Consider the following 18,352-nt stretch of genomic DNA (forward strand, 5'->3'; position numbering starts at 1 on the left):
AGACATCAATTGAGATTGAAGAAGAAAGAGTAATACAGTTGCAAAGAGATGCTCCACACAGGGGGAAAAGGAAATAGTCAATAACCAGTCAATTTGAAACAGGGAAACCAATATGTTGAATAATTTCAATTTCTGCATGACTAGTATCAATGAAATCCACAAATGAGAGTTTTGAGATAATTCAGCTTCAAATAAGAGTCAATATATCATATCATGCAACACTAACTTTCAGCTTACTACTATGTGCAAGTATTGCCAATGTCTAGATGTTCCTTGGGACTTTTCATATCTGAACTCACCACCTGTATACAGATCTTAACTCACATGTATTAGTGGATAGCTACATATACCTTCTCCTTTGTATCACATTGCAACTGAATATGTCAGAGAACTCCTTCAACAGCAGGTGCATTCATATGCACTCTTCAGAACAAAGTTCACGTATCCTAATAAGTCGTTTGTCCCACAAGTTGTGAACACCACATTGAATGGAACTTGTCTCAATTTTTCTGGTTAGTGAAAGCAAAATTTGGATGGACAAAGCACAGGCAGTAGCAATAGATTCCATTTTGGAGTGTTGGTACACCAAGCCTGATTTATAAGTTCCTAAAATCTACTAAGTCACTTCTGCATTCGTTTACCTGAAGGTGGCACCGATTGTCATTAGGTCCAGTCGGCAATCGTGGAAATAGTGTTATTAGCAAAGCAGCAATAGAACTTTTGCTAGTCGAAAAAGTCTGCATTCCACCCCCAAGAAACAAGAAACCAGTGGCTAAGCTTACCTGAAACATTTTTCAGATCAATGCATGAGAAAGATGGTCATAAAAGAAACTGCAATTTGAATCCACAATAATTTCTGCATCTTAATGCAAATAATTTGAATGAGTATAAACAGAAGAATTAATTTCACTAACGAGTAACGTCATACTATCAGATGCTTTGAATCTAAACTGAACATGTCCAAGCAATTATTTATTGGTTGTTGAAAGAAAATGGTTTATGGCGATCCTTTTCTTTTCAAGGTGATGAGTAATCCACAGTATTTGTTGGTTGATCATAGACATTGCTCTCATCTCTCGTGGAAATTGGGTATCAACCAGTGCAAGAAACAGGTGATTCAAGAACTCGTTGTAAAATGACAATACACTTACAGCCATCTGATTACCGAAGCTCAAGTGCCCATCTGCAGAATTTCGACCACGCAAATATTTCAAAAATTTGAATGTTTGTAGGTGTCCAGACCCCGCCATAACCTGCACAAGTAGGATTTCTGAATGAAGCCTACCCCTACAATTAACCAATTTGCACTTGTGCAACTATATACCAACCACACAAAGAGAGAGAACAATTAGGTGAAGACATGTCTCCAATGAGCCACGATCAATATATCTAGACAGTCCTTTTGGCAATCCATGTGCAGTTGTGGCAGATACAGGTTTAATCTGCAATTAGAAGTAAACTTGTCACAGCATAATAAATATGAAGCTGCTGCACATTAAGGTGAAGGACTGACCTCGTTAAGGAAGTATAGAGCATATTTGTAGAGCAGTTCTTGTAAGTTGCCATCTCTAGTACCAGCATATCTTAACCCTGCCAGAATTATAGCTTGCAAATCAGGGATAACCGAAAGTACAACATCGGGCAGAGGTAACGATGAATCAAATGCGATTCACCTCGGGCCTAGAAGTAGATTAGTGTAGTAAGCATAAAATACACTCTAAAAGACGAATAAGAATCTAAGACTTCGCCCGGAATCTGATCCATTTCATATGGTATGAATTAAGCATATTTTGATATCAAGACTGCCAACAGAAATTCACCATAAATGAAGAGCTGGTGTCAAACTTGAAACAACAATTGGTTTCTCTGCCAGCATTCAGCATGTCCAAGAAAATCTAGCACCCAAGAAACTTCATACTTCGTATCATATTCCCGTCTCAATCTGTTAAATGACTTTTAGATTACTGATGAACCTTTCTGAGCTTAGTGCCAAAGGCAACTAAACAGGAAGCCGGAGACAGAAGTAAACATTTTGAGTTGTTCAATAGTCTCCTACGAAGCCCACATTTTGCATTAGCTGTCCATCCCTCTCAATTGATGTGCTTTTGAAACACTATGGCATTATAAAAGAGCTTCTGTCCATATCAACTAACTTCTGAAAGATCCACGCTACTACAAAAAAATACTCCCACTTTCCAGAATATTCATGTCTCCACCTGCTCTAATTCAGTGTCTAAGTAGGTGTTTGGACATTATTTGGTCGAACAACAATAGTTATGCGTCAGTCCCAAAAACATTTGGGATCGGCTATATGAATCCTCACTTCTCCATTTAAGCTCAACTCACGTTATCATACCAAATAAAAATAAAAATGAGAATATATATATAGGTGTTTGGACAATATTTGGTCGAACAACAATAGTTATGCGTCAGTCCCAAAAACATTTGGGATCGGCTATATGAATCCTCACTTCTCCATTTAAGCTCAACTCACGTTATCATACCAAATAAAAAATAAAAAAGAGAATATATATAATCATATTATTAGAGGTCCTTTAACAAGACTAAATCCTATTCCCCACTAGTAGATATCGCCAAATGAATCTTTTTCTTTCATTGTTTCCAATCTTTAGGTAAGTTTGCATTGATCCCAAAAATTTGTAGGTCTTTCGAGACAACTTCTTTCCATATGATTTTAGGTCTACCTCGTCCCCTTTTAATACCTTCATACATCACAGTTATTTCTCCCTTTCCCTTGTTTCCTGTTCCATTGCTTTTGAACTTCATTCCAAAAAACAAGCTTTTTTAATTCTTGCATGCCTTCTTTGTGGGAATAGCAGCAACCGATGATTCTGCTATTTCTAATCTCTTCGCATGCCTACTACTGTCTATTTCCATAAACAAAGCCATTGCCTCCTTTTCACATCCCTGGAAATCCACCCCAAATTGTTTGCGAGTTTGATTACATTTTGGTGTACCCATAATGATGAGTCAAGTTCACCCTCTATCTCCCCCTCTATCGGCTGTATTTGTAACGGTTCGGCTTCCTCTATAGGCCCAATATGTGTCCCTGTTGTTTCAATCATTTGCATGTCTCTTGTGACCCCTGAATTCTCCAATTGTACCCCTTCCCTTTCGATGTTAGTCATGGCATCTTCATAGTCATTAGCTTCCTCATGTATTATCATCTCTTTTGAATCCTGATATTTTGGTTCTTTTTCTTATTCCTCTATGTGGTTTTCCATAACTCTGTAGCTTTTTCATCTTTGTTTCGAGACTTCAGCATATTGACCCCAATTTCATAAGCTATTGGGTTAAATTTGTTCTCCATACTTAAGTAGACTTTGTCTTGTTTAAAGACTTGGGCCTCATTAAATAAGTTTGGGCAAGTGGAGGAGTTGGTCTTGTTAGTTTTGCTTGTATTACACGGCTCAATCTCCACTCCTTTAATGAATTTAGTCTACAATTGCTTGTCACGTGTCTGCTCCCCCCTTCAACCAATGCAATTTTATCTTTCCGCTTGCATTTATTAGAGACCACATGTACCCCCTTCTTTGTAGTATAGCTATCAGGTCTATCCACCTCCTCGTAGCTCTCGTTTACCCGGCGGTTCTCCATATGTTTCTGTTCATCTTCTCGGTGAGTACGATGGTTGGCGATTCACAACAAATAGGAATGAAGGTTAAACCTTTGTTTTCAATCACCACCTCTTTCGAAACTTTTCCCCCATCTCTTTTAATCTTTAATCTTGCCCATTTTAGATAATTTCTAAGAGGAGTTTCCTCCTCTGTTTCCATACATCCTCCATAGTGATCTCTAATGGCTTTGAAGATTTTCTATGTCCATAGATGCATGGGTAAGCCAATGGCTCAAATCCAGGTCCATCCATTTTGCTGGCATCCGGCTACCGGGGACTACCATTCCATATGGAATTTTGTTCGCTTCCACCACCACTCTCCTTACTGTACATGTTCCCCATATATTTTGCTAGGAATTCATCAAGAAAGAGGTAGTCCCCATTTCGTATATGTTCACTCCAAAGGTGCTTTTTCAAGAGCTCACTGACTTTGTTCGGATGCCTTACAAAGTTGGTTTTTCTTTCACTTTTTTATCAATATGACCTAGCAGACATCTTTTGAGAAGCCCACTTTCAGCATCTGCCTCTCCTCCGTCTATGATAATTTTGTTGCTGCTTGTGTTGATCATGGCTTCATTTAAAACCCTAATTTTTCATTTCCTAGCTCTGACAAAGGTTGCGTATGGATTTTGGGATCTGATTTTTTGGGAATTTATGTAATAAATGGCCTTGTATCTTCTTTAATGAATTTATCAATCTTAAATGCAATATCCCTCCATCGAGCATTGAATGTAATTTTTGGAATAATAATGACAAATCTATTAACTCCATGTATTGTTACAATGCTTATGAATCTGCCAAAATTTTTGTTCTTCCTTGCGCAGGGAAAAAAGTGACTTGCTCCTTTAGCTTCCACCTTCTTGTCAGCCTCTCAGTGTCTCTTGAAGCTTCTTGTAATACAAAACATATCAATTCCACAATTTTCCTGCTGAATGTGGTTCTGCGCATCAAATTCCCGCTCCGCTCCACCTAATCAAACCATACTTCAGCTCTTGATTTAAATCTTGTGATATCATATGACTTGAATCCAACTGTAAATAAATTTTGTTCTCCCCATTAAATTTGTAACAAGATACCGAAAAAGTACTAAGAAACTACCGAAAAAGAGTTCTTTTCCTTCCTCGATTTATGTGCCTGGAGCATTTTCTCTCTTCTAGTTCCTTGTGTTAAAACTTGCTACTTTCCGCACCACCTTCTTCATAGCACAGAAGCATTAAAATATCCACATGGGCATTTACTTCGTATTCAGATATCGGGTTCTCTTCACCATTATCCGTTCAATCATCATAGTATTCTAATAATTCACCATCATCATCAGCTTCGATTAGCTCTATTCTCGTAATTTTCCACATTATCAGCTTCAGTAATCATGTCGTCCTCTGATTGTTCGCTGATTGATTGACCTAAATTCTCTTCCTCCATTTTCACTGCTTATTTATCTTTATAATGCCCATTCTCCAAATTTTTGATCTTTTGTTCCCGACATTTTTGAAGATGGAATTTCTCAACAAGCTCTATCTCAATATTCATAACTATGATTATAATGAAGGGCAGAACTTGGGTCAACCTAATTATAAGGATTAGGCCTATTAACTTTTTTATTGTCCACACCGTGGTCCCTTGGCCTTTGAGCCTTTTTTATATACATTAGCACCCGGCCCAAATCTCTCCACTTCATTACCCATAACCTGAGGACTTTTAAAGTTCATTTTAATATTCAACTTGTTATTAATGCTATGCTCACATTCCGCACGTGTCTCTAATTTCGAAGTTCCACCTTCCTGGGGACTCTGCTCCGTCGTCTCTCTTTCTCCAATGAACTGCTGCATCACTAATCCCGATTCCGGCGAACCACTTCAATGTTCCCGTCACTTTTCTCCACCCAAATTGTGGATTTCACCCACACCAGAACCGTGAAAGGAAGCTCTTCCGCTCTGAATTTCCCATTTGCCGGAAATTTATTTTTCAGAGAATTGAACACAAATTCTTACCCATCTTATATGTGTTCTAAATCTAGTATCATCATCAACTTCCAGATACCCTCCAAGTCGATCTCCAATTTTCTTGAATAAACTCTCCGACCACAAGCAAATAGGGAATCCCCCAAATCTGACCCACACATGATTAGGTCAGAATTTTTCACGATGACAATTCCAACCCCAATTCTAAAGTCTTAAAGAACTAATTTCTCATCTTGATCCTTTCCGCCTCAGAATCTTGAAGGAAACTCAAATAAGACAAAACCTCCATTTAACTCCTTCAAAGATGCCAGCGCAAATTTGCCATTTTCTACGAACCCATTCTGAGACTTCATATTTGCTGGGAGACGCAAATGTATTGTCACCGAAATAGCCAATTAAACAACTATACAGATATTCCACCCTTGACTTGATCGAGCTTTTGCCTATTATGAATTGATTTCCTTCAGCACCTTCTTTTTCTATTGCTTTCACATCATCTTTGGGCCATCCATTAATCTGTGCAACTACAACAAACTTCCTTTTGCTTTGTATCTCATTATTACTAAGATCATTGTTGATTCCCCCTTTTTCGATGAATCTAAGGATCTTTATGCATAATCATCCCAACCAAGATTTTCTCCTATTTTCGGGACGATATTATTTGATTTTTTCCTCCCCTTATAAGAAACCACTCTGACGTATCTTCCATATACGTTAAAGTTCAGGTATATAAAATATGAATATAGTTGACTACTAAACTCCCTTTCTGCAGGTTTTACCATTCTCCTTCGGTGCCAATTTGAGATACTTGCAAAGCTCCAGCAAACTAAATTATCAAAGGAAGTCCTGAACATAAAATTCTTTCTTTCTCTTAGTTAAATCATACCAGTTCCCTCCTACATCCAGTATTTCGAAGGACTTGTTACCAGCCAGAAAGAAAGAATTCTTCCCCATGTTATTTTGTTAGTTTCTAGGATAATCACCTTTCTCGTAGCCGTATACTAGGCTTAAGTTACTCAGTGACCGTCTTCAAAGCGAACAAAACAGACAAAGTAATGGAAGGAATAGAACGTTGTTATGAAGGATAGGGATGGCAATGGAGCGGTGCGGGTGCGGGGCGGTGCAGGTTTAGACGGGTGCGGGGCAGTGCGGGTTTAAACATATGCGGTTGCGGGGCGGAGCAGGGCGGGTCAACATGGAATAAAATTAAAATTTATGCGGGTACGGTGCGGGTGCAGGTTTAAAAACTTCGTCCAACGGTCCAAGAAGGAAACTCAATTTTCTAATTTCTTCTTGATATATGAAATATATAAAATATGGAATACAGAAAAAATACCAAAAAATTAATTATTCCTTGTTATCTTCGGTTGATTTAGATTTGACTTGGAAAGGCCCTTTGTTCTGGACGCATCACCGCTATTTTCTTATCACTCCTTTGGAATATTGGATAAAAATGTACAAGCACTGATGGTGAACTTTTTTTATAATAAAGTGTAAAAAAATTCCAGCCAAGATTTAAAAAAAAAAATTAAAAATAACAAAATTGGAAAAGAAAAAAAATAATGCGGGGCGGGGCAGGTTGCAATTTTGCGGGTTAAGTGAAAACCCGCCCCGCACCCTCCCCGCCCCACCTGCCATCCCTAATGAAGGATGAACGATGGTAACAGCCTAACAGGAATAAGAAAGAATAGGGCCACCTAAACAGACAAATTTGAATCTGAAAAGAAACAGTAAAGAGAAATAAGAGAAGAGAAGAATCGAAAGAGAATTATAACAATTAATCGGAAGAAAAGGATTGAATTCTTGCCGGAAAATCTAGGCGGAACAATAGGGATGAAAAAGAATGTTTATTAGCGCAGTTCCTAAGAGAGAAAATAAGATCTATTCTAATTGGAAGAACGTATTACATAGCAACTTAACTAGAAAAAGTTCAACAGACAGGAGAAAGACATCTTTAAGAACATAGGCTCACCAAGAGAAATGCAGGCTCCAACCATTATGTGAACATACGCCTGAACGAATGCATCAGCATTTATTTCATCTGTGTCACTCATGCTATCACCAAGGTCTTTAACACCATTTTGAATAACTTCTGGAATTTGAGATTGCATCCATCCTTCAGATGCATGAACTCTAGAAAAAATTAAACTATAGTTAATCCTGAGAAGCAACTTATAACTGTTTTGCTGATTAAAAAATGTTGGGAGCATGTTTACCTGCTCCACATTATCAAATTCCGGGCAATGACACGGAGCATTATGAAATCAGGTCGAACATAGTGTAAATCAAAATGTGTCTGCGGGACAGACAACCTAGAATAGACCAACTCCGACTCCGTCTGCAGTTGATTGAGAGCAAAATTAATTACTAGAAGAAAGTTATCTAGGAGGTTATCTCGAACGAGAAAATAATATAATGCATAAAATTACCTTCAAAAACATAAGAGCAAGGGCAATGGTGGCTCCAGGTGCAGTAACATCAACATTGACTGCAGCGCTGTCCATTATCTGCAAGAAAAAGGGTACAGTTTCAGAAGATAGATTTAGAGATCCATACATTGGTACTTATCTTTAAGTCAGATAAGACTAGCAGCACTATAATATATGTGAAGAGACAGGATCACCAAACCTGTCCTGCACTCCGATTATGTTCATCAATAGATGGTGCGAAAAGATGGAACCTCTCCTGAAGAAGATCAGTTTGAAGATTTAAATTCAAAAAAATGAGAACATCGCTTTAGTCACAAATCAAAATTTTCGAATCATATTGCATAAAACAGGAGACAAATTCTGCAAGCATATACATTTTGAGGCTCCTTGCAGCCAATGTACTGGAACAACCGATCAACCAAAGCATCCACGAAACCAAGAGCATCTTCTCCACGACCTTCACTTAAACCAAATACACTTAGAGACAGACATAAGCCATAATGATGCATGTGATCTTTCAATCATACCCAACGCGACCAATCCCAGTGAAAACCCTGCTGCAACTGCATAACCCTCTCTTTCAAGTACATTATCTCCTCCACTTCTACGACCTATTTCACCCTGCAAACCAGTTACCAGTGGTTAAATTCATGAAAAACATGCATAAAACTTGGATTAACACTATATTACCATTTTGGTTAAATAAGAAGCCATCTTGAACACGCAAGCAAGATCATTATGAACTATCTATAATCACCTACTCCTTTTCACTTTAATGCCAGAACTTATAAGTAGAAAGAAATAATTCTGCAATTCCCTACAATAACTTCCAGAGGAAAAAATTATTTTAAATGAATGCCACACAAGATGAATTGTCCTACTACTCCAGTTAGCTTTCAGTAGCCCTCTGCTCCTAACTAAGATTGAGGAACAACAAAAGCAAAAACTCAGTAATGCAGCAGAAATAAGAACTCAAGTTTCCATATATTCGAATAAGGTGAACACTTATCTTGAGTCGAGACCAACTACCTAATATTACACAGTGACTGTTCAACACTTGACCAACAGATGATCCAAGAAAACTCCAGGAATGTATAGACCTCCAAGATTTAGAGAAGAAAGTACCAGAAGAATTTGCATTGTTTGAGGATGTGCCGATCCCTCATATAGAAGCCCAACAGAAAGGAGAGCTGCTGCCTGAAAAGCAATACAACTTATGAACAATCCTTTTTCAAGTCAAAGATACTTCATTAAAGAGGCTGATTGTTTACCACAAAATAAATATTAAAAAAAAAACATCACTTTAACGCAAGTGCACGGAGGAGGAAACACAAACCTTTTTCTAATAGGTAGGAGCAAACATATAATAGGTGGAAGAACAGAAACATATTGGAGTAAGGATTTCATGGAAGCATGAAACATATATTCAGTTCTGATTTACTAGCAAGTATATTAACATAGAATGAAAATCTACAAGGGGACAAAGAGGAAATTATTTTAGACGAAAATGATAAAATGAGGTAAGGATCAGTACAGTACTTCGGCTGAACACTGAAGCTTAATAGAACAGAAGCAAGAGTATGATGACCTAAACGAACTGCAAATAAAAGATAAATCCATAGAGAAGACCAATCTCCAATGAAAATTCAACATTTTCACAGATTTACAATGCATGCAAAATTAGGAGGTAATCCTGCAATATAGCTACCTGCAAAAGGGTTGGCAATTCCAATTCCGGAAAGGAAGATGGATGACGTGATGGTATATGAACATAGAGAGACTGCATGGAAATCAAATAGATTCCTGATTCATTAGAAGGAAAAGGAGAAAAGCACATCCAATGACAAATCGATAAACTGCAACTAGATAGTAGATTACCAAAATTAATAAAGCAGATAAGGCACCCAATAATAAGGGACGTTTGAATGCCAGTACTGATTGTTAAGTAGGAAATATCATTCAGTAACTGACAAGGACAGATTTGGAGTTCTCTAACCGAAAAATGCGTGAAATAAAAGAATCAAAGTTACACTAAGCTAGTTTAGCAACAAGAATACAGCAACTTCCTATCTGCAGATAAAAAGGCACTCTACTCGTCGAATTATTATGAGTCATCCTCCTAAGCTTCGAAAAGTAAAACAATCTGGCAGCAGACAGTTATATGTTGTTGAGAACAAGAAATGAAGTGTAAGGAAGCTTGATGAGAAATTGAGAATATCCTAGCAATAATAAGGCCATGGCCTAAGCTAGCTGAAAGTTAATAAGGGTTTTAAGATCTGCTGACACAATCAAAACTTCATGCAGTATGTCTGTTAACTTCATTAGCATAGGTTACTTCCACGAGACTTTATCAGCTACAACCTTCTATTTATCCTCTTCCTCCCCCCAACAAAAGGAAAGATAAAAAACAGCAATTAGATATGTACATACCTGTGTTGACGACTCCTAAATAACACTACTACTGTAGTTTACAAGTACTCTACTTAATTAAAATATGCATAGGTCGTGAAGCGACAGCTCATAATTAGATGATTCGAGATCACAAGGAAACTAAGTACTCTTTGTTACAACATTTGATATTCACAGTAGGTGGAGCAATGATATGACAAGAATGGAATAGGAAATGGGGAAAATGAAGAATCCTTCCTTACCTTTGAGATTGCTGGCTGCATAGTTCCCCTGTATGATGCTGCAAGGCCAAGCATCAATCCAACAGTTGTACTTTCGTGTTCCTACAAGGGACAACATCAGCGGAAGCAAAAAATAAGCATGTGTCTAATAGATTCATCCAGTGTTATCAAGGGCGAAAAGCACCAAAAAACTCTAAGGTCCATTGGGGCTTTAAGAGCAAAGCGCAAATAAAGCACGTGTTTTAACGAAGAAAGGCTCAAATGCGGTAAAAAATATAAATATGGATGTGTAGTCCAAAACTATTAATTATAAGCATGAATAATAATATATGAACAAAGAAATAGAAAACAATTACGACAAACTGAAATATTAATTGTTCAGTATTGCCGCTTTAGAATTATGCTCATTGGCAAAGCAAAGTATGTCGTAGAGCCTTGATGACAACACAAAAGCGCCCGCTAAACGAGGTAAAGCGCTCAACATGTTTAGCATCTCGCTTCAGGGCTTAAGCACAATTTAAGCGCGCCATTGACAATACTGGATTCATAATGCATTTAACTCCACCTCTATATGCTAACCTAATCTTTCCAAATTATAATTGTAATATACATCATGATCTATCCTATCCTTTATAAAGCTAAAAGCAAGTAAGCATTTCGAGTGTATGGAAGCAAGAAGTGTTAGTATGTATTCCACTAAGAGAACAGTAAAAAAGTGAGTCACAATAGTCTTTCTTCTCTTTCCGCCTAGCAAGAGTAAAGCAAGAAGAACTGATCGATCTAATTTCCCTCTTCTCTTATTATAGCTACTATAGCTAATCTATAGTGTGGACCTTAGCTCAGTATGGAGGGCAGACTACCTTCTTACAGAGTGCTTTATCCCTAGAAGAAAATCTATTTTAGCATACTCTCTCTTTGGAAATGGTATGATACTAAATTTAGATACTAGCTACTAGAAGAGGAATAAAAGCATATAGCTAAAATGCCTAAGAGAGCCTGGGGCCAGGAAAGCTTCGATCCTTATGAAACAAAGAGGCAACAGAGAAAGAGGCCTAACCACAGAAAGAAAGACTTTAGATTCGCTAGCTCGGTAAGAACAATCAGAATACAAGGACGCAAGGACAGGACCGGGCTAGAGGACTCTCTATCGTCCCCTTCATCCTAACAGCCGATCACGTCACGCAATTAGAGTTACAAACTGTTTGATTGTTCTTGGGAAACAGAATCCGTAACACAATCAGGGGTGCCGGGCTTGGCTCAATATCGGGATAGAAAGAGGCCTAGTTTCCTAGGCCGTTTTCCAGGCTAAGGTAACAAAGTTATACCGAGATTCACGACTGACTTCCTCTACAAAGTAGTAGAACAAGATGCGAGAGAGTCATGCCTTTAGAACAAGAAGGTTTTGATTCTGGGAGATGGAGCTCTAGCAGTGAAGTTCCAAAAAGTATTGCTAATCTGCCACTGAGGCTGAACATCCACCCGTCTTTGGTGATATATACCTCGAAACACACCTTAGAAAAGAAAATTGAAGTTTCATTGAATGAATGAAAATAATAATCTGAATAAGAGTATGATACTAGACGACTAGAGAAGAGAGAGGCAGGAAAGCCGGACTGACCGGTTGGAATGATCACGAAAGTTTCCGACAGTCAGACCGTTTGAGAGCCTTGCAAGACTTTCGAGAGTTAAAGACAGGAGAAAAGGAAAACGATTGAGAGATTTGATTACGACCGTTCGAGATTCGCGTTAGCATACTCGATATCGCACAGATCAATTGTAAGGGTATCTAGATTGAATAAAAAAGATCAATTCATGCTTGATACGATAGAGATCAATCGTTTACTTCAACTAAAATCGATGAAGTACTGAAACTACTTCAACTTCAATGGATGAACTTCTTGCTTGCCTGCTGCTCCAATGAACTTTGCTAATTTACTATAGTTTTCTAAAGTTGAATGAAAGTCGATATTTCACTTGCACTTTAAAGACAGCTAACGTTTAATAATAATAAGGGCTTTTTTTCTAGCGTTTTCCCTTTCTAGTCACCTATGAGAGGGGGTTCACAGGGCTTCTTGCTACAGAGAAATTGACGTAGACAGGCTATTATATTAAGGGAATGGATCGGAGTGCAGCAAGCTCATCTGCATGAAGGTTCATGTGTAATCCAAATAACTTCTACTTTGCATAATCACATAGCATTCTAGCTTTTAACTCCCTTTTTTCCTTTTCAAAAAGAAACATAGCACTCTAGCTCCAATGCAAGTCGACAGTACCAAACAGTGACTTTAGTAGCTTTCACAAAATTCATCATTTCCTTTTTCCCCCAATAGGAGCAGGAAAATCATATGTTACATGATATATGCAGTACAAATATAAGTATGATGCGTAAAATACGTTGAATCTGACATATGAAAAGAATATTGTAATTTGGGTAAGGAGGAAAGCACTTGCTTAAAACAAGATCGGTCCTAAAAGAAATAAACAACCTGAGAGTAATATTGGTATATATCAGTTATAGTTAAGACACGAAGATGTCCATGTAATCCCAAAGCAAGTAATAATCCAGCATGAACAACATTGGGCTCTTCAGGTTTGTTATACAATATCCATGTTCTTGACATTTTTCCCTGCATAAGCACATGACAGTGCATCAGAACATTAGGAAACAATATCAACTGAGCAATTAGAAAACTATTTACATAAGACACTGGAACAATGTGGGAGGAAACCACATGCAGAAGGGATCAAGTATTTCAAGAGCAAAACTGAACCTGAGGTGGAGCAAGTCTTAGTCCCGCAGCAACTGCATTGTGAAACTCCGGCCAAGATTTGAGTTCTTGAACATTCCGAACATTTGGATCTAAATTAACCTAAAAAGGCACAAGAGGCAAGATTTACACAAAAAAACTTCACAAATGCATAACTGCTGCAAGGTAGACATGGACCTGAGGGGTATATAGGTGGTTAGGATACTGGTCACAAATGCCTAAAGAAAATCAACCAATATAATAATGCTGAAATGTGGGCAATGCCAAAGAAAAAGGTACCACATTAGTTGGCAGAAAATCTACTAAACATCATGCAAAAGAACAAACTTCAAGGATAAAAGTCATTCACCGATATTATGTGTCCATCTACATTCAGTAAGTAAAAGAAATCAACCTGACTCCACTCAATTATCTCAAAACTGAACAGCTACTTTAAAGAAATACATACAGAAAGAAATAGATGTTCACTGCAATTTGACTGGACATACCGTTGCATTTTGCTGTGCTGGCAACCGACCTGCCAAGACAAGCTTGGGAACCGTGAGCGCCTGCAGATGTTAAAACAACTTCCTTAAAACACCACAAGGTCCAGCTGTTATATTGTCGATCAAAGACTATGCTAAACTATACCAGTTGTAGAAGAAAGTAAAGAATGGTACCTCCGTCAAGAGAGTGCATGTTGTAGCAAGTGTAAATGCACCACGGCCAAAGGGAAGGGCAGTAGTCCTTTGAGCAAGCTGCCATAACTGAGCCTAAAGAAAAGAAAAAAGAGAATCTATGTGACAGACAAACACTCGCAGGTGTATGTGAGATGTAAAGGATAAAGTGATGCACATGGTCATATGTCACAATAACAATGTACAGCCCGACTCGATACACCATGTTCGACATGAGTCAACACCATTATCCCAAAAAGAGAATGCACTAGATAGGTCTAAGTGCTGCAATATAAGAAATAAGCCAGATCACTCGATCAGCCTTTTATAGATTTTAAAAGTTAATGAAATAAGTGAACAGAAACTGGAACTGTCTCTGCCATGAGGGAAATTGGAAAAGAAAGGAAAAGGAACAGTATTCCGTTTTCTTCGCTTTTATCCGAGTATTGAGCACAGAGTAAAAAAGTTATAATCTGAGCCAATACATCTGCTTGCCAGTTAGTTAGCTGGCTTGCCAACACCTATCAACTCTATGTACCCTTATAGGTATATTATGTTTACAAAGAAAACAAACAACATACCCAGTGCAATCCCACATAGTGGGATCTAGGGAGGGTAGTGTGTACGCAGACCTTACCCCTATCTTGTGAAGGTAAGGTCGGGTGTTTCCAATAGACCCTCGGCTCAAGGTGTTCACAAAGAAAACAATATGTAGGTTATTAGATCGGTTATTTAATAGGCAATAGTAACTTGTTGGTAGATCGTAACATAAGGACGGTCCATGGACATATAAATTGCAAGGTCAAGAGGTCAACGTAGTTAAAAAACCACTAGCAGAAGAGAAAAAGAAGCACATGGTGACAATTTATAGGTAAAAAAAGAGTGAATACCCCTAAAAAAACCTGAACTATCACATTTTTGTTAGTTTCCTACCTAAACTAACTAGAGTCCCCAAAACCTCGAGCTATATTCCTCTTTTAATCAAAACCTCCTCGTTTAATTATTAGAGGTGCGTTCTAGTACATGCTCTTATGCTATTTAATACCATAACGATATTCCCCTAAGCTAGGGATTAATTCTGGGCATTTTGGCCAAAGTAGGATCTAATGCAATGTGTTATTTCTACCTTTAGTGGTTGCGCTATATGCTAGATTCCAGTTAAATAACCATTTGTTTACATTCACTTTGCAGCAAAAAAATCCAGAAGAAAGCATATGGAGTTGCATTTCTGGAAAATCATCTTATATTACAAAAAACAAGATTACACAAAGAAGAAACCAAACGGGCAGCAACTCCATCCTCTATTGGGTTTAATAATAAGATTTAAATGGTTATTCTTTCAACAATATGGGTAACAAATGAAAGAAGGCTTAAACAAGAAAGAGAATAAATAATTTCAGAAGAAACAAGAGAGGGGAAAAAAATTCAAAGGGAAACCAGATGGAGAAATGAAAAGAAGGGTGAAAAAATAAAGAAGAAAACCTAGAATATAAAGGAAACAAAGAGAGAAAAATAGATATAATATTTTAAAAAGGATAAGCTTAACTAGCCGTTACGCACGGCCATGTGGAGCCATTCTGATGGCTATTTCACCCATCACGTGCCTTTTTGCAAGTTATCTCACACACCAGATAATAACCGTGGGGGGGGGGGGGGGGGGGTAGGGGGTAAGTAAAAGGCGAATATAGTTTTAGGGCCTTTGGGGACACCGGATAGTAGGGGTGTACTAAACCGGGTTGGTTCGGTTTTTATCAAAACCAAACCAAACCAACTATATCGGTTTGGATTGGTTCGGGTTTTCGGGATTTTTTTTTGCTATATGAATATTATTTCAATCTTACTTTGTCAAATTTTTGATAAGTAAATATATGTTTAATAAAAGTTGAAAAATATATGATCCATTAAATATTCTTATGGAAAAAATTTCTTAGTAACATAATAGTTATTTTTTCGTCGTTTGACAATAATTTTACGTTGATATACACATTCAAGGTTAACCAAATTTAATAATTCAACATAAAAATAAATATGAACCTATATAATGATATGTTCTATTTAATTTTAAATTATCGAAATACCATTTCAAATTCGAAAAAGATAGAGAATTTTATAGATCTTGGCATATGAATATGGAAGAACAAAGAGATTGACGCATTCCACTAACACTTGATAAGAAAGTGATCATACAACCCACTTGACAAGAATGGACCTTGGGCCTAACTCAACCCCAAAAGCTAGCTTGTGAGGTGAGGACTGCCCAAGACCATATAAGGAGACCAAGATACCCATAACCCACCGATGTGGGACACAACTCAACACCCCCCCCCCTCACGCTCAGGCCTGCAACTGGAGCGTGGACAATATAAATGGGGGCCCAACATCGGTAACAATAAATTGGGATGGGCCTGGCTCTAATACCATGACAAGAATGGACCTTGGGCCTAACTCAATCCCAAAAGCTAGCTTGTGAGGTGAGGACCGCCCAAAACCATATAAGGAGACCAAGATACTCATAACCCACCGATGTGGGACACAACTCAACACCACTATTTAAAGTTAATAAATATGGATCACTTCATATTTAACTAAATATTACATCCCATAAGAGAATTGCAAACATTTCTAGACATTTTTTAAAGAAAATTCTATAAAAAGTCTTAAAAGTATATATAAAAATTATATATTTATATGCCGGTTTGGTTCGGGTTTTTTTACTCAATACCAAACCTAGTCGGGTTTTTTAATCAGTTTGGTTTGACTTTTCGGTTTGGTGCGGTTTCCTGGTTCAGTTTGTACACCCCTACCGGATAGTTTAGATAAGAAACTGACAAAAGTGTGATAGTTTAGTGTGTGGGTGGTAATTCACTCAGGGAAAAAACAACTGCTGTTGTTACACTATTAGTAGCACTGGGAAAACAGGTAGCCTTATTTATAGTACATGTAGCACATTACCAAAAAAAAAATTGATAAAGTAAGGTGTTATCATTAAAAAGGCATCAAGAAGATACATAAGGAAACAAAAGGTTACAAAGAGAGATGACTGTTAGCTCTATTAATACAAAAAAGAACTATGCTAGGATCAGAGAGCTAACAAAGTCCAAAAAATAGTCATCGCTAGTTACAGGGGTCTTGAAGTTCCAACTAAAAAGAACATTACCAAATTATTGAAACAGTATACCTGTTGGAGGTCCTGGTCTGATGCAGTTGGATTAACAGGTGTTTGAATAACGACAGGCCTAGCAGAGCATAGAAGACGCCTAACCTATGAAAGCAAAATCACTTTTTAATGATGGTAAAGAAGAATAAAAAATTACATAAGTACAGCACTCGGCCGTGCATGGAACTTCGTGATGAAATTAGCAAATGAATAGATCAGGTATGCCAGAGAAACTAAGTTAATGGTCTATTGACATCACCAAGTATACACTGATTTCACGTCATATTTTAAAAATGACATGACAGTCAGTATTTATGACACGGCAGTTAGGTTTCCATAAAGAAATGAATGTGGATTGACTCTTTAGAGAAGAGTTATTGGATGGCCACCCAGTTGAGGGTAAGTATCGCTCTCTCATCAGTTAATTCGTGGATAGCTCCTATAAGTGTGGCAAGGTTGTATTTTAGTGGAAAACATTGCCTACAAACATATACTTCAGTGATGCACAATATTAACAAACCGACCTCATTCAACCGCAGATCACGACCATAACGCAACTGGATGCCAGAGTTGAAAATATGTTCCATACCATCAGCCACAGATCCCTCAACAGAATCTACATCCTCTAGCTTGTTATCATCTGACTCTATTGTGTCAGATATTGAGGAAGGAATTGTCACCGGATGCAGGTTCAACATGTAAGGAGTGGACATACATGTCATAGTTACATTAATGTGGGGCTCAATTCTTGAATATGCTAAGCGTGAGAAAGCCAAATCCTCCCGGCCAAGAAGAACATAAGCAGCAGCAGGCCAATCCATTGGAGGAGATTCACGACATTTATCCAATGCCTGCATAAGAACAAAATCACCCCTTTTGTTAATAAAAAGCAAGTCAACCAAAAAAGAAAATCTTGAGTGCATGAAAACATCTGAGTATAATTTTGTAATGTGAACTGGTGCAATTAAAAGGAGAAGATTGTACATCCATTTAGGGTAAAAGATCTCATTATGCAACATCTCCGGTTGGCCTATTGTATGTTCAAGTGAATAGATCAAGAATAACCAAATTTTGCACTTCCTATTTTGGATTGGAAATCTCAGTATGTAAAACT

General features: G+C 37.7%; 1 protein-coding gene across 1 annotated transcript in view; it reads right to left on the bottom strand.

Moving 5' to 3' along the window:
• LOC109239128 (anaphase-promoting complex subunit 1) overlaps positions 1 to 18,352 on the bottom strand; it is a 40,529-nt gene that overhangs the window by 5,647 nt on the left and 16,530 nt on the right. The window contains exons 14-30 of the mRNA XM_019405648.1: positions 14,085 to 14,177; positions 13,914 to 13,973; positions 13,429 to 13,527; positions 13,144 to 13,284; positions 10,679 to 10,759; positions 9,736 to 9,807; positions 9,153 to 9,224; positions 8,555 to 8,648; positions 8,402 to 8,484; positions 8,227 to 8,283; positions 8,028 to 8,105; positions 7,815 to 7,936; positions 7,571 to 7,731; positions 1,514 to 1,590; positions 1,329 to 1,442; positions 1,152 to 1,253; positions 642 to 782 (exon numbers count right to left, since the gene is read on the bottom strand). Coding sequence (XP_019261193.1) covers positions 642 to 782; positions 1,152 to 1,253; positions 1,329 to 1,442; positions 1,514 to 1,590; positions 7,571 to 7,731; positions 7,815 to 7,936; positions 8,028 to 8,105; positions 8,227 to 8,283; positions 8,402 to 8,484; positions 8,555 to 8,648; positions 9,153 to 9,224; positions 9,736 to 9,807; positions 10,679 to 10,759; positions 13,144 to 13,284; positions 13,429 to 13,527; positions 13,914 to 13,973; positions 14,085 to 14,177 — 1,647 coding nt within the window. The remainder of the gene's footprint in view (positions 1 to 641; positions 783 to 1,151; positions 1,254 to 1,328; positions 1,443 to 1,513; positions 1,591 to 7,570; positions 7,732 to 7,814; positions 7,937 to 8,027; positions 8,106 to 8,226; positions 8,284 to 8,401; positions 8,485 to 8,554; positions 8,649 to 9,152; positions 9,225 to 9,735; positions 9,808 to 10,678; positions 10,760 to 13,143; positions 13,285 to 13,428; positions 13,528 to 13,913; positions 13,974 to 14,084; positions 14,178 to 18,352) is intronic.

This window comes from Nicotiana attenuata, unplaced genomic scaffold (assembly GCF_001879085.1).
Source record: "Nicotiana attenuata strain UT unplaced genomic scaffold, NIATTr2, whole genome shotgun sequence".
Taxonomy (NCBI): Eukaryota; Viridiplantae; Streptophyta; class Magnoliopsida; order Solanales; family Solanaceae; genus Nicotiana; species Nicotiana attenuata.